This window comes from Bison bison, unplaced genomic scaffold (genome assembly GCF_000754665.1).
Source record: "Bison bison bison isolate TAMUID 2011002044 unplaced genomic scaffold, Bison_UMD1.0 scf7180017864286, whole genome shotgun sequence".
Classification (NCBI taxonomy): Eukaryota; Metazoa; Chordata; class Mammalia; order Artiodactyla; family Bovidae; genus Bison; species Bison bison.
Genome location: NW_011494858.1, coordinates 1425241 through 1440453, shown reverse-complemented (window position 1 = coordinate 1440453; position 15213 = coordinate 1425241). Strand labels below are relative to the sequence as shown.

The 15213-nt window shown below is 47.5% G+C and overlaps 1 protein-coding gene across 1 annotated transcript in view; it reads left to right on the top strand.

Annotated features, from left to right (window-relative positions):
• FHOD3 (formin homology 2 domain containing 3) overlaps positions 1-15213 on the top strand; it is a 469739-nt gene that overhangs the window by 398840 nt on the left and 55686 nt on the right. The window contains exons 17-18 of the mRNA XM_010849782.1: positions 2-295; positions 14257-14415. Coding sequence (XP_010848084.1) covers positions 2-295; positions 14257-14415 — 453 coding nt within the window. The remainder of the gene's footprint in view (position 1; positions 296-14256; positions 14416-15213) is intronic.

Here is a 15213-nt window from a genome sequence, read left to right as displayed (position 1 = left end):
GCTGGACAGCGTGCCTCCCCCTCCAGTCCCCGGTAATTTATTGGCTCCCCCTCCAGTATTCAACGCTCCTCAGGGCTTAGGGTGGCCCCAGATACCCAGGGGTCAACCGGCATTCACCAAGAAAAAGAAGACCATCCGTCTATTCTGGAACGAAGTCCGGCCTTTTGAGTGGCCGTGTAAGAACAATGGCCGCTGCAGAGAATTCCTGTGGTCGAAACTGGAACCCATTAAGGTGGACACCTCCAAGCTGGAGCACCTGTTTGAGTCTAAATCGAAGGAACTGTCCGTCTCCAAGGTATCGCTTGCATCCAGCATGCCTCTTCATTTGCTGAGTTACTTACAGATGTTGGATAGAACGGAGAGTTTTGTTATACATAAAATGCCCTTCGTGTTGCTCTTACTAATTTGCTTAAAAAGGCAGTTGGTATAAAAATTTGACTTTTCATCCGGTACCCTGTGTCACATGTTAGGTGTGAGCTAAATGAGTAAGGGACCTTTTGTTGCTAACAAAGCTAGCAACTTATTAACATCGATAGGCAAGTAGCTTTCCAAGAACCTAATAACCTGGAGGAAAAAAAAAAAAACAGTGTTTACCCAGGGATTGTTAGCATAGCCTGACAGCAAATGTTGACATTCACTAGAGGAAAGTAGATGTGCTAATTTATCAAACACAATGACTTCATCCTGCGGATGTGTTTATTCACGCTCACATTTGTTGTTTATGGTTGATAGTGGTTTAAACCTCAGCTGTAAGACAGTAGGCTATGGGACATTTCTTCAGCTAATCCCCTGGCTGAGTCAACTTGCTACCACTATCTGGATGCTTCTATACAGCCATATAGTTAGCATCCTGTAAACATTATACGTGTATCTAGATTTCTTATTTCTCATAGATGTTTGAGAACCCTGAGGGCATTGCTGGTGTAGTGTCTTTAACAGAGATGTTCTATCTACTTTTATAAATGAAGAGCTTTGTATATGAAGTTATTGGACATAAAAGATAAAGTCATGACTAAGGAGCACTGATGAAAAGGCTGTGTGATACTGGATCACAGATTTTATTTCTGATGATTCACTGCATTATTAGGGTCTCCTTTACCTATCTTAAAGAACTGATCTAAAAAAATAACTCTTGTGATCCTGAGTATATTTCAGTTTTAAAACAGGTTTAAGGCTGTCTTCTCAGGGCCCTGAAATAAGAGAAAACACTTTTCAAAGGATAGTTTAGAGTAAACATGCTGGAACTTACTATTGTGAATTAATTTCGGCTCCGTGGGTTGCTCCGTTTAGCATCATTTTGGATGAGTATAAGCTGTCTGAGTTGGGCTCCTTGATCTGCCGGCCAGGCTCTGATTTGGAATCAGTGTGTGCAGGCTTCCTCGGGACAGGAGTATCCTTTCGAGAAGGACCTGAGGATGGAGTTTGTGCCTGTCACCATGTGTGATGCTGAAAGGCTAGGCCGGGAGCTCTAAAAGGCCGAATTCCTGTTAAAACCTGTAATGGGGTCGGGGGTGGGGTGGGGGAGATGGGTCTGGAACTACTTGCTGCTCTTTCTGAGTTGGCCTTTACCCTTGAGTTAATGTCTGCTCAGTTCCAACAAGGATGGGAATCTGAACCATTTCCAGCCCCACCCCATCCCCAAGTCAGAATTCCAGCTTTTTCCTGTTTACAAATCCAACTGCCAAGATCCCAAATAGAAAGCCATGCCAGGCAGTCCTTTCCCCCAACTGTAAGTAGAACCCTCTTGTTCTCTCTAGAAAACCATGCCATGGGAAGTGCTATTGCTCTCCATGTCTCTGTGTCCTGACTTCCAGGACTGGTCACGTGTGGTGATGAGCCACCCATGTGGCCCCTTCCACTCTTACCATCACACCTGCCATTTGGGAGAAGGCTGGCCTGGCGCGGTTAAAACAGCTGTTGGGATCACCCAGGATGTGCCCTTGCTCCCGCTGATCTGGTTGGCCCGTCTCCTTCATCCCACTCCTTCCCACGTGGGCCCCTCTGGCTGCCTGGACCCCCTGGGCTTGTCCTGGTTGCTTCTTAGCCTCAGAGGTTGCCAGCTCTTGACTTGGGGTAGAGGGGGTGAGAAATTAAAGAGTCCCAGTTGGCAATGAAGGCACTTCCAACTTCATTTTTCCAACTTTATTTTTACTAAAGAAATGACAAAGTGAAAAGCTTCCTTGAGAAGACCCCAGATGGGCTCACCTCCCCAACTTCTTCTCTTGGTGCTACTTGTGATCAGTGATGGGAGCCTGGTTGGCACCCTCTCAGTGGCCCAGAGTTCAGTTCTTTCTTGAAGTAGGTGGTGACCTCTTAAAAACCTGTATTGCCCAGCTACAAAGGTTCACCTAGTTTTTATAAAGTGAGAGCATAAGAGGAAAGTAGCATGTTGAAAATTTACCTGGTTCCAGAATGTTCTGCAGTGGGACCCAGGAGCCCATTTTGGGGTGAAGATAGCTAGAAAATGTGAGCAGAGACTATTTACAAATATTACAAATGGTGAGGATGCAAATTGGAGAGTTGAATCTGTTGTATGGACTAGTATAGCTCTAACCAACGTGACGTTTGTTTCTAATTCTTGACTATGATGTTCATAAAACTCAGCTGTAAATAGCTACTTCCAGATTCTGGCTCATGAGAAGTTTTCCATTAAGAACAATAGAGTGCATCAAAAATAAAATATGCTTCACAGGGCAGCACAGAGCAAAGGGAATCAGTTGTACTTTCCATCAGAAAACTTACACTAGACCAGTGTTGCAGGGCGTGGTGGTGACCGTCTGAGTCATCCCCTAGGGATTCGTGTGCCAGATCCAAGGCTGGGGTGACCACCTCATGGAGATGATAAGAACAGAGAGATGTGCTTTGTGATTTCCTTTCCAAATAGTTTCTAGAACTGGATCTACTTTTCTTTTTCAGCAGGTAATATACATATATACATTTATATGTATATATTTATATATACATATGGGCTTCCCTGGTGGCTTAGACAGTAAAAAATCTGCCTGCAGTGCAGGAGATGTGGGTTCAATCCCTGGGTGGTAAAGATCCCCTGGAGAAGGGAATGGCTACCCACTCCAGTATTCTTGCCTGGAGACTATATGTATAGCTTTTTAATAAGATAGCTTTAATTATGCGTTACAGAGAAAGACAGAAATTTTGTACTACATTTCATCATATTGTGTTTTTGCTGTTGGTCTAAGATGTGGAGAATGGCATAAGAGATGGTTAAAATGACCCCAGAATTGGATATCAGGGCAGAAAACCCCTGGGGATGGGGAATTACCCTCCATGGACTTGACATCATCCCAAGAAGCCCCAGGAAGTGGGCTTCCAAGCTGTATGCCTCATCTAGGGCAGCTAAGTCCCTCTTCCTTCCAAAGGGCAGCTTTTATATCCCTGGATCCAGACAGACCACGGAAGATGTGGAGCAGAAGAGGGGCCCAGAAGGAAGAAGGGACCTGGCTTCACCTTTGGGGACTCATGGCTGTCTTATTCACCTGAGTTCGTTGCTTTACCCTGGGGAGGGGCCTCTGGAATGGATTTGGAGACATTTGTTCGACTTTATTTACCTTGAAGTTTCAAACCATTTCATAAACTACTAGCAGTGACTTTTTAAGAAAATCCAGAGATGATTTATTTTGTCTGGGGTAAGCCCCAGGCCGAGTTATTTTGAAAGGCTCCCCCGGGACTCAACCAAAGCTATGAACCATTGATTTAAAGTGAAAAATAAAGCTCCAGTGAGGGGAGCATTGCTCCCACCATCATTCTCCACGTTGACTTCACCCCTGCCCCACCTCTGTTTTATTCTGCAGAGAAGAGAAGAAAATCTTCCTACTCTTTATGCAAATTCAGGTCATAAGGGAATGTTTTGTTTAACAGCACCCTCAGAAAACCTGAATTCTGCCTGAAAATTCCAAGCCCAACTTTGGGACCATCCTTATCTAAGATGGTCCCCATGTATGCAGGGGTCCCAGTGGAATTATTAAGAGCACTCTCTTCACCTCTCAAAAGTCTCTCAGTTAGGGTACTGGATAAACTACAGTAACATTGGAAATGTAACTGTTTGATGGTTGGCCTTTGCTGTAAAGACTCAAAGAACCAATATGGGAAATTAACTTTTTTTTTTTTTTTTCTAAATTTACCAATAAGCAAACCTGTTCTGGCCAGTTCCACAGAAATGTTATTCCTAACTAAAGGTTTTTCAGCTTTTATTTAGGCTTCCCTGATAGCTTAGTTGGTAAAGAATCTGGCTGCGATGCAAGAGACCCCAGTTCGATTCCTGGGTCGGGAAGATCCCCTGGAGAAGGGACAGCCCCCCCCTCCAGTATTCTTGGTCTTCCCTGGTGGCTCAGCTGGTAAAGAATCCGCCTGCCATGTAGGAGACCTGGATTCGATCCCTGGGTTGGAAAGATCTCCTGGAAAAGGGAACGGCTACCCACTCCAGTACTCTGGCCTGGAGAATTCCATGGACTACATAGTCCATGGGGTCGCAAAGAGTCGGACACGACTGAGCGATGTTCACTTTCATACTCTCTTTCATGGCTTTTTTGTTGTTGTTCTGTCTTTTGCCTTCATGCTTTCCCACGTATATCTCCCTCATTACAGAACTTGGGAAAATTTCATAGCAGTCACATTGTTATGATATCTGTATTGAGGCATCACTATCATGGACACTTTCTCAACGGGCAGTTTTGAAAATATCCTGTGGCGTCACCCTTTTGGCAGTTAGCAGGGAGTGAGGAGGGATGATTTCCCATTTCTAGAACTCGTGCCTCGCTGAGCCAGCCCTGGGGTCTGTGACAGTGATGCTGACAAGCATTTTGAGAGGTCGGTCGCCTTTCATGGAAATACTCTCAAACTTCGCAGTATTCTCCAAGACTCTGAGTTCTCGTAATAAATCATGTCCTTATCCCAGTTTCTATTTTCAGTCACTGCACCCTCTGGGATGATAAGTTCTGTGTGCTGAATATCCACTTTTTAAAACCGCATCCTTTACTGCTAGTAAAATTGCTCTTTAAAAACTCAAAGCTGTGATCCTCCATGGCAGCATTTCAAAAAACTTTGGAAGGCAAGCCCTGTCCACCTGCCTGGGTTGCAAGCCTCCATGATCTTTGCCCAAGCTCTCCTCCCTACTCTGCTTGCTTCGTCCTCTCCCCCCACGTGGAAGTTTGTGCCTTCACGGTGGCCCTTCTCTGGACCTTAGCCGTCTTTATCATGGCATGCCACTGCAGAAGCCCTGGGGCTGTGCGCAGAGATGGAGCAGGGTTTTGTTTTTATTTCCAAGTACCACACCCATGATCTGGTTGCATGGGGTTAGCAATGGCCCAATGTGTACCGTGTCTTCGGGAGCCCACTGTGCTTGACCCCAGAGCCTCGCAGAGCTCATTAACCCTCAGGTGTGGAAGGATGCTTTCTCAGTCACTGACAGCTCAGCTCCCAGGGCTGGGATGACCCTGACATCAGTTGGGCATCTCAGACTCCTTTTAGCATCAGTGAAAACTTCCTGCATCATCTTTAGCTGTGGGGATATTATCCCACATCATTCATGAAAGTAGCAAGATCAGACCTTGCTGCATCTTTGAATGACAGGGATGGGGGAGTTGGGGGAGCTCTGTTTTTATATCCTAAGAAATGTTCTCCGATCCCTGCCTTTCATTTCCTATTTTTAAATTGTGTTCTTCTTTCTGAAAGAACAACTTTTTACTCACCCAACAATCCCGTCTCAAGCCTTAAGACTTTTTGCAAGTCTAAGTTGGTGACTCTGGTCACACTCACATCTTTTAGACCTCTGTGCCCACTCCTGATCAAGGAGGTTAGGACCTCTGAGATGGAACCCAGGCATCACTGTTCTTTAAAAGTGCCCCTTGTATCCCCACAATTGTAAAGCACTGACCTAAATACATCACATTTCCTGGTTTTCCTTCAGAAAATGTCAGTAGGTTGATCGGCCATGTCTCCTCCTTAGGTGAGTGATGTTGCGCTCCTCCCAGTCGGAGGTGGTGAGTCCGTGTTTGCCCTTTCTGCCCTCAGCCATGGAGGCAGCTGTCTCCTGGCCCAGAAGGAGACTGTCCTGTTCTTTTCTCCAGAATGCCCCCTTTCCATTAGTCCTGGAGTCCAGTCTTTGGCCTAGAGGGAATTTAGCATGTGGAAATAACCATAATATTCTCCTCCTTGAAAACAGAAAGCAAGTCGTTCCCTACCATCTCCTCTGCAAGGAGACCTTCAGAACCACTCCAGATAACTCACTCACTGGACCTGCTTCCCACTCGGGGACTCCATATGCCTGGGGGTCTGTGCAGACTCCCATGAGCATCCGTGAGTTCATTTCAGGAAGCTCCGAGTGAGTTGCCCATGTTGGGAAGCAGCCCTGGAGGCTAAATTGAGAACCAAGTCCCTACACTGTCCCCTGGAATTATCACTGTTGGGGTGGGGACACTGCTCTGATCTGACACTCCCGTGTACCTAGGTGCCTCTCGTCAGTAAGTGTAGTACATGTGTTAGTTATGAAAAACATGCATTGATAAACCATATATTTTTAAAATATAATATCATTAGGTTAAAAATGATTTTTTACAAAAGAGCCAATAGTGAAAGGAGCTAAAGCACTATTTTCCAGGTATTAGCCTAAGTACTTTACATGTATCCATACCAATAACACTATTTTTTTTTTATTCATTTATTTATGGCCACGCTGGGTCTGCATTGCTTTGCTCGGATTTTTGCTAGTTGTGGTGAGTAGGGTCCTCTCTTTGTTGCCTGACTTCTCTTGTGCAGCACAGGCTTTAGGGCTTCAGTAGTTGTGACCCACAAGATTAGTTATTCAACGGCATGTAGGATCTTCCCCGACCAGGGATTGAACCCATGTCCCCTACATTGGCAAGCAGGCAGATTCTTTTACACTGCACCACCAGGGAAGTCTCAGTCATACTATTCTAATAGTCCTAGCAGACGCTTCTGTCATGAGTGTTTCTCTCACTGATTTACATCCATTGTTTTATTTCATCCTCCTAACAAAGCCTGGGAGACTGGGTCCCAGAAAGAACAGGGGGTACAGAGTGGGGCAGTGACTCGCCCAGGCCGCCAGGGTGGGAATGGGTGAGACCCCAGTTGACCCACCTGAGTGCTTTGCTGCTCTGGATATTTTCAGTTGCCCTTCAGGGCTGCTGTGATCCCCAGATTCCATTTTGTTTTGGCTACTTTCAAGTTCACACTCTGGACACTTCTTCATTTTCTTCCCTTGGGAATTTTTGAAAGCCTGCCATTTTTTGAAAAAGACTCTCTCTTTCTTCTCAATGGTCTGTGTGCTTTGCTACTGCAATTTCAAATGTCATTTGGTCTGGACTCTACCTCTGTGTGACTTTGAGCAAGTCAGTAAACTTCTCTGAGCCTGTTTTTGATTATGGGTGGGGTGTGGTGGAGAAGCCAGGCCTGAGCCTGTAGGCCTGACCTCCTGGGGTTGTTGAGTAGACCCAGGGCAACAGGGGAGAATGTACTTTTGTGCTGTGCTGACAGGTCTTCATTTTTTATGCTATTGATTTTCTTATCCTTTGCCTCACGTGACTTTCCTGAGGTTCTAGTGTGAGATTTTAAATTAGCCTCTAAGTTTAAGGACTACTATTTAGCATTAAAGTCTTCCTTTCCCCCTTTTCCTAACTGCTGCCTGAATGCTCATCCTTTTCTTTTCCAAAACTGAATGATTATGAGGGGAAGTGATGGGCTTACCCTCAGGATATTGAACAAAAGCAGGTTGTGGTCACACGTGGTCGCCTACCCCCATAACCATTCAGAATCAAGTTTGTCACTTTACTTAGAAATTCTGAAAGACTTGTTCTTGGAAGCAATACCTTGATGTATCCAAAAACCTGACATACTTGTCTCTTCTCTTTGAGGCCTCTGGTCATCCATCTCAGCATCAGGATTGGTATGGCCCCACAGTCCCCCTGAGTGGACTTGAATATCTGGTTTAACTGTTCTAGAAAATCTTCCTGTTGTAGGTGACTTTCTGCCCCTTGGAGTGGCTGAGTTTGCAGATCCCAACCTCTTAGACTTGCTTGGTTCTAGAAGGCCCACTCCAACACAGGGAGCTGACCACCAAGTGAATCTGGGCTCCACCAGGGCTGCAGAGAGAAGTCCCAGCCCTCACCCCTAAGCCCTGGCAGTTAGCCATCAGTGCTTAAATGGAGAATTCCCTCTGTGCTTCTCAGAAATTCTGTGACTCTTGTGGCCTTGGGTGCTGCCTGTTTGAAGCATCCTCTTGGAGGGGCTCACTTCTGCTTCCTGAAACTGGACCCTTAGCCCTCTTGGACAGTTTGGGGGAAAGGAGCTGAATTGCCTCAGTGACCTCCTTCCCAGCCCTCCTAAGAGGTCTCTGCTAGCTTTGACAGCATCTTTTTCCATAGAGGGTGACCTCTGTTTCTCCCCGTTTTGGCTGTTACATCCTCTCCCCGCTCCCTGCAGTCCTCTTGGCCAAGTCAAGAACAAACAAAACCCTACATTCCGTCCAAGCCTGAAGCATTTCTCCGGAGACAGTATTTCTGGGAGGGCAACTCTTGGAGGCTCCCTGAGAGCTGCTGCTTTGAAGGAGGTTCTGGGTGTTGCCACCTCGTTTGGCTCAGAAGTTCAGCTTCACTGAGCTTTCTGGGAGCAAAGCAGAGACTGACCTCCTCCCAGAGTGCCCCCTAACCCTTCAAGAAGCAAGTTCCTCTTTTACCTTGAGCACTTCTGGAAGTACTGGGGTCAGTTGCATGTCCAGAGACATGCCCACCCTGTTTTCCCCACTCCAACTTGCACAACTGTTTAGCTGGGCAGCTATCTCGCCCCAGAGACAATTGTTCCAATTTTCATGTTCAGCACCCCCAAGTCCAGCATCCTGCACCTGGTACCCGACCCATAGCTGCTCCCTCAACATTCTTTTTTCCCTGTGAGTTCTTGAGCCCTGGGGGCATAGGTTTGGCTGATTGACCTTCTATCAAAGAACTGAGGGAGATACCCTTATTTCCTGTTGCCCCAGGATTGATCATTGCAGTCGGTGGCATCCTGGCCACCTACATTTTTTGTTGATCTCCATGAAAAATGTCCCCACTCAAGGAGTAGCCACCTAATAGGCACTCAGGAAATGCCATTTAAGGAAATGAGATCTACAGTTGAGAAAAGGCAAAAAATATAATAAATAAGGGAAGATACCCTGCCAACCAACAAGAGACAGTTGAGCCACTGAGCTTGCTTTTCAGCCTCTTCTGCCTTTGCTCAGGCTTTGTCATGGATCATCACTGATAATGTCTCAGGACTCCAAAATCAGCAAAGGGGTCTCATGAGGTGTGGCATAACCCCACCATGATGACCCTTGGCCATTCCCATGCAACCCTGTGTTCTTGCTTTCTGCTGGCTTTTTTTTTTTTTTAAGAAGAAAGATCTCAGTCAATCCAGTCTACTGTGATGTTAACCTACCATACTGGTTGTTTTTGCTTGAAGTTACTTTGGTTCCATATTAGAATCAGGCTTTCATAATGGATTGTGACTCACGGTCTTGCTGCCTTGTTGGAATGCCCTGGATCGTTGTATAGACAGCTTTCTCTGTTCTATTATTCTATTCTGTATTATCAGTATAGCTGTTGAGTGCCAGTGCCACACATTAATTATATCAGTTTTATAGTAAGTTTTTATGGCTGTTTGGATAGATATTGTATTATTTCCACTTATGGATCTTTTTACACACATACTCGTTCATAGTAACTTTAGAATATTTTAAAATTCCAAAAACATCTTCTTGGAATTTGATTAGAATCATTTTAAATATATGTTGTGTGTTGTGCTTAGTCGCTTAGTCATGTCCAACTCTTTGCGACCTCATGGACTATAGCCTGTGAGCTCCTCTGTTTATGGGGATTCTCCAGGCCAGAATACTGGAATGGGTTGCCATGCCCTCCTCCAGGGGATCTCCCAACCCAGGGATCGAACCCAGGTCTCCTGCATTACAGGTGGTTCTTTACCGGCATATATAATAAATATGTTATTTGTGTATAAATTTTATGAGGCAAGATAATGAACATCCTTTTAACACTGAGACTTCCTATTCAGGAACATGATGTTTCTCATTTACCCACATCTTCTTTTATTACTCTCAATAAAATTTTGTCACTTCCTCCAAGTAGGGCCTGTATTGATATTTCCAGAGGTTTTGAGTTTTCTTTGTAATCATTTATTTATTTTTGGCTCTGCTGGGGTTTTGTGCTGTGCAGGCTTGTCTCTGGTTGTGGGGCCTGGGCTTCTCACTGTGGTGGCTTCTCTTGTCGAGGAGCATGGCTCTAGGGAGAGCAGGCTTTAATGGTTGCAGCTCCCAGGCTCTAGGGCATGGGCTCAGTAGTTGTGGCTCATGGCTTAGTTGCTCTGAGGCGTGTGGGATCTTCCTGGATCAGGGATTAAACCCATGTCTCCTGCATTGGCAGGTGGATTCTTTACCACTGAGCCACCGGGGAAGTCTGGTCTGGAGGTTTTGTTTCCTTGTTTGTGCGTTGTTTTGTGTCTGATCTCGTGTAAAATACAAATCAACTTTTTGATCTCCTGCCTAGATGTATCACCTCCTGTCATCCTCCCAACCCTGTTCCACCTTTGCTGCATCCTTCCTTTCCAGAAGCCTTTGGAATATTGTTTAACATTTCTTAACCTCCTTCACAAGGAACTCTGTCTTATCTGCTTTATCTCCTCTTTTCATCATTGACCAATTTCCCATTTTTCTCATTTCAAACAACGGACAGTCACAGACTCTCTGATCAAAGAAGTGCAATAAGGAAACAAGTCTCTGAGAAAGACTCTTGGCAAGAATTAAGATGGATGGGTTGGGAGTGAGAAGAGACTGGAAGCAGGAAGCCCATGGTGGCTGCCCTGGGAGGCTGGCTCCAAGGGTCGGGCTTGGGATGGAGGTAGGGGGAGTGAAGGACAGGACACGAGAGACTTTGTGGGAGAGGATGGCCGACAGCCACTCAGACACAGGGCCAGGTGAAGGACATAGTGAAGGTCACTCTTGTTGATCTGGAGCTTGGAGGATTGAAATGCATCAGAATTGATAACGGAATCCCTGGACACCAGCATGTGCTCCCGGGCACAGAGCACTTTGGCTTGTTCTTGCAGATGCCGCTGTGGGTTGTTGTGAGGGGAGGAGACAGTTGGGCAAGCCCACGTGACCCACCCTCATTTCGGGCAGAGTGGCTGCCAAGGCACTTGAGGGGTCAGTACATCCAGCAGGCTCTGTTTCAGTTATGAAGAAGAGCATTTAAAATACCTCTTGGATAAAATCCAGAGAGTTAATAATTCAGCCTCAGATATGACTAACTCTTATTCCTTCCTTCTCGAAGTGGGTGGACGTGCTCTGAAAACATGTCGTCTGTAGAAACAGCTTCCCCATTATCTCAGGATGCCCAGAGGCTGGCTTCTTCTCGATTTATGAGAGCAGAGGGTGTCCATTGATGTGAACTGAGTTCTGCTGAGAATGAGGAAAAGGACATGTCAGGCTCAGAGCCACCCCCGGCCCTGCCCTGAGTGCTTGCTGTAGGTGGACCCTGGCTGAGGGGGGCAGGCTGAAATCTGAATAGTCCGTCTCTCTCAAGAATTTGCCATGGGGCTTTGTCTCCCTCAGGGGGGGCATCTTGCTCTCATTTGCACAAAGGCAGCAGTGGGGCTCAGCCTTCTCAGGCATCTCTGCAGGCTCCCAGTGACTCTATGGATGGGGGTCCAGGGGCTAATGATTCACGGGGAGTCCTTGCCTTTCTGTCAGTGCCTTCTGTGCTGGAGCCTGGCGCTGGGTCAGTGCCTCTCGCACGCCAGGTCCCAGGCTTCTGTCTTCCATGTCGCCATCCATGAGGCCTCATTCCTTATGCTCACGAGATGCTGCCCCTCCAGGCCTCATGTCTACATTGTAGGCAGGAAGATGGAGAAAGGGAAAAAGGCATGGCTCACGGGTCCAGCCCTTTTGAATCAGGAAAACAGAAACCCAAACTGCCAGCCTCAGCTGCAAAGGGTCCAGGGAGGTGATTGATTTCGCTAACATATTACCAGCTTGAAAGAAATCCAGGCCCTGTTGGTGAGCAGGGAAGAGGGACTCTATGTTGGGCAGGCCCCCTGCAGTGCCTGGAGGAGTGGGCACCCCGCTGCCCCAATGTGGGCACACAGGTCATCACATCCCTCTTCATTCCCTTCTTCAGCATGTTGTCAAGCCTTTTCTCAGGCCTTCTTAGCATTCCAACAAAGTAATATATTTTTAAATAATTTTATTTGTATTCATTTAGTTTTGGCTGTGCTGGGTCTTTGTTACTGCCCAGGCTTTTCTCTGGTTGCTGTGAGTGGAGGCCACTGTCTAGTTGCAGTGTGTGGGCTTCTCTTTGCTGTGACTTCTCTTGTTGTGGAGCACAATCCCTAGGCGCACAGGCTCCAGTAGTTGTGACTTGCAGACTCTGGAGCACGGGCTTAGTAGCTGTGGCTCACAGGCTTAGTGGCTCCGCGGCATGTGAGATCTTCCTGGACCAGGGGTCGAACACGTGTCTCCTGCATTGGCAGGTGGGCTCTTAACCACCAGACCACCAGGGAAACCCCCAAACAATATTTTAAAGTAGATTTCAGCTACATTTCAGGAGCTCCTGATAAGCTTATTGGCTTAAACGTGTAGAAGACAAGCTTGCCCTGCAGGGTAGGGGTGCATTTATGCTGCGTGTCCTGGGAGCCCACAGTTCCAAGCCGGTGACATGCCCACAGGAGTTGTTCCTCCGGGCCACCAGGCACCCAAATGGCTGGGATGCTTTCAGTTATTCTCTTCATGAAGAAATTGTAACTTATTCCCAAATGCACATTTAAGGACCTAAAATAGAACATTAGCAATTGAGTTTGGAAGGGCTCAGTAGGACTTAAGGGGCTGTAGCCAGTTTCTCCTTGCCAGCTCCCAGCCTCTAGTGCCACAGCAGCCACTCAGCTATACCAGGCCCAGCCTGGTTCCCTTCTTCAAAGGAGAGGCTGAGGCCTCAGTGCGGGAGGCTGACTGGCGTTGGCTGCTTGGCTAGGACCTGCTTGCAGAGGGGTTCTGAGCAGCTGACTCATGGAGTCCCCTGATATGGCCCTGGCAACCTCCAGCTTCATCCTGGGCAGTTCCCTGGAACTATTCAAAGGCCCTTCTCTCCTCACCGTCTCCCCCGCCCCAGGCTAGTCCTAGACAGTCTTTAGGGTCCAGCTCATGTGGCAGCTTCTCCAGACCCTCACCCCCTCCATCACCAGGTGAGTTATTCCCCCGAAGCTGGGCCCCTCATGCAGTGAGCTCACCCTCAGCATGCTGCATGGTCTCACCCATCCTCATCACCCTGGGCTTGTTTCATGAATCAGAATCATCAACCTCCAGGCCTTGTGGCCCCAAGGGAGGCTGCACAACACAGGAAGCTTGCTGACTGGCCTCCTTCCACCTGTCCCCATTTCTACCTGCCTTTGATTTCCTGAGAGTGGAAGGGAAAAGTTGGGGACCTTGTCATCATAAGCTCTGGGCAGAGGTGAGAACTGGCTCAGCACCTTACACCCTTCCTAGCTTCTGGCTGTGTGCCAGCCCCAGGCTAGCAACAGGGGCTGCTCCGAGGATGCCCAGGACAGCAGAGAGCATGGCGCCCCTCCTTGGCCTCTTTGCCAGTTCATCCCTTACTCCTCTTCACCCGCTCAGTGGGCTGCATCCAGATGTATGAATGTGGCAGGAGAGTGCTCAGGTGTCAGGGCAGAATGTCAAGAGGAGCCCCGGAGGTGCAGAGGGCAGACCCGCCAGCAATGCCGGGTTCCCCCAGGCTCCCGTCTCCTTGGCGTGTGGACCAGCTTTCTCCATCTCTGGGCACGCACCACATGCCCCAGGGCCAACCAAGGCACATTCCGACACCTCGCAGCCCACAGGAAGGGAACTCTGAAAGGTCTGAATCCTGTTTCCACTGCTTCTATGGAAAAAAACAGGGTGTTTCTTTCTTTTTTTTTTTTCTCCTTGCAAAATATCACATTTTTCCCAATTGAAGGAAAATCAATTTTATTTTGTAATGTGTCTGACTCGAGAAGTTCCATGGCTGCCCCCTTCTTGGCGGCTTCTCGGGGCTAATCCCTGATCTCCGCCGTGCTGAGCGGTAGCCAGTCCCTCCCTGAGCTGAACTGGGGCCATTTGTTTTCATCTCTAAATAAGTCGTGAGTTTGCTTTTAATAGAGGACTGAAGATGAGGCATTAATCTTGGATTCTCCTTATTTTATCACAAGAAAACGGCTGCAGATGGAAAAAAGCAGGAGATCATTGTCCTGGACTCCAAGAGGAGCAATGCTATTAATATTGGCCTGACGGTCCTGCCCCCTCCAAGAACGATTAAGATAGCCATTTTGAATTTTGATGAATATGCCTTAAACAAAGAAGGGATTGAGGTAAGAGGAGCTCGACAGAGTGTTATTTATGTTCTGTTGCATTACTGTCCAATGTGACTTTCTTTCTCCACAGGGTGGCTTGCCACTTTTTTGTCTCAGTCAGACTCTGAATAGTGTTATAATTCTCACATCATTTTTTTAACTTCAGGAGGGGGGCAGTGGGAAGAAACCCCACTTTGCTTATTGGGAAGATCAGGTTCATTCATTAACTTCCTTCTGACCACACTCTGCCTGCCTCAATGCAGAAGAAGAACTTGACAGCCTCCATGGGGCACTGGAATGCCTTCTTTCACATCATTTCAAACCAAATACGTTTCATGAACAGTCTTAAAAGTAGGCTTGTCTGTGCTACATGCTCACCTCCGTGTAAATGGCTCTGTTTCTCTCTTGGCGCCCGTTGTGGTGTGTAGAGACGGGTTTGATTTGCTCAGCTGGGGAGCCCAAGCCAACTGGGTCCGCAGCATCTGTTGGTCTTGGTGGCACAAGTGGAGAGAGGTTGGCTGTCCTGGCTGTGACTGCGTGACTGATGGGCACCCCAGCTGGAGCCGCAGCCCCCCTGCTCTGCCAGGGTCCAGCACCCTCCACTGTGGGCTGGTGCCCGTTTGTGGGAAGTTCAATCTCCTCTTCTAATAATAGAGAAAGAGTGAGTGGAGCCAATGGCTTGGCCCACAGATGCCTCCAGGGGCGTGACCGGCCTGGGGACCCACTGGGTAGAGTGGGGAATCTCAGGACACTGCTTCGTGACATTGGTGGCAGCCAGCGCCGCCTCCTGTTGGCAAGGAGCCTTGGATTCCTTTG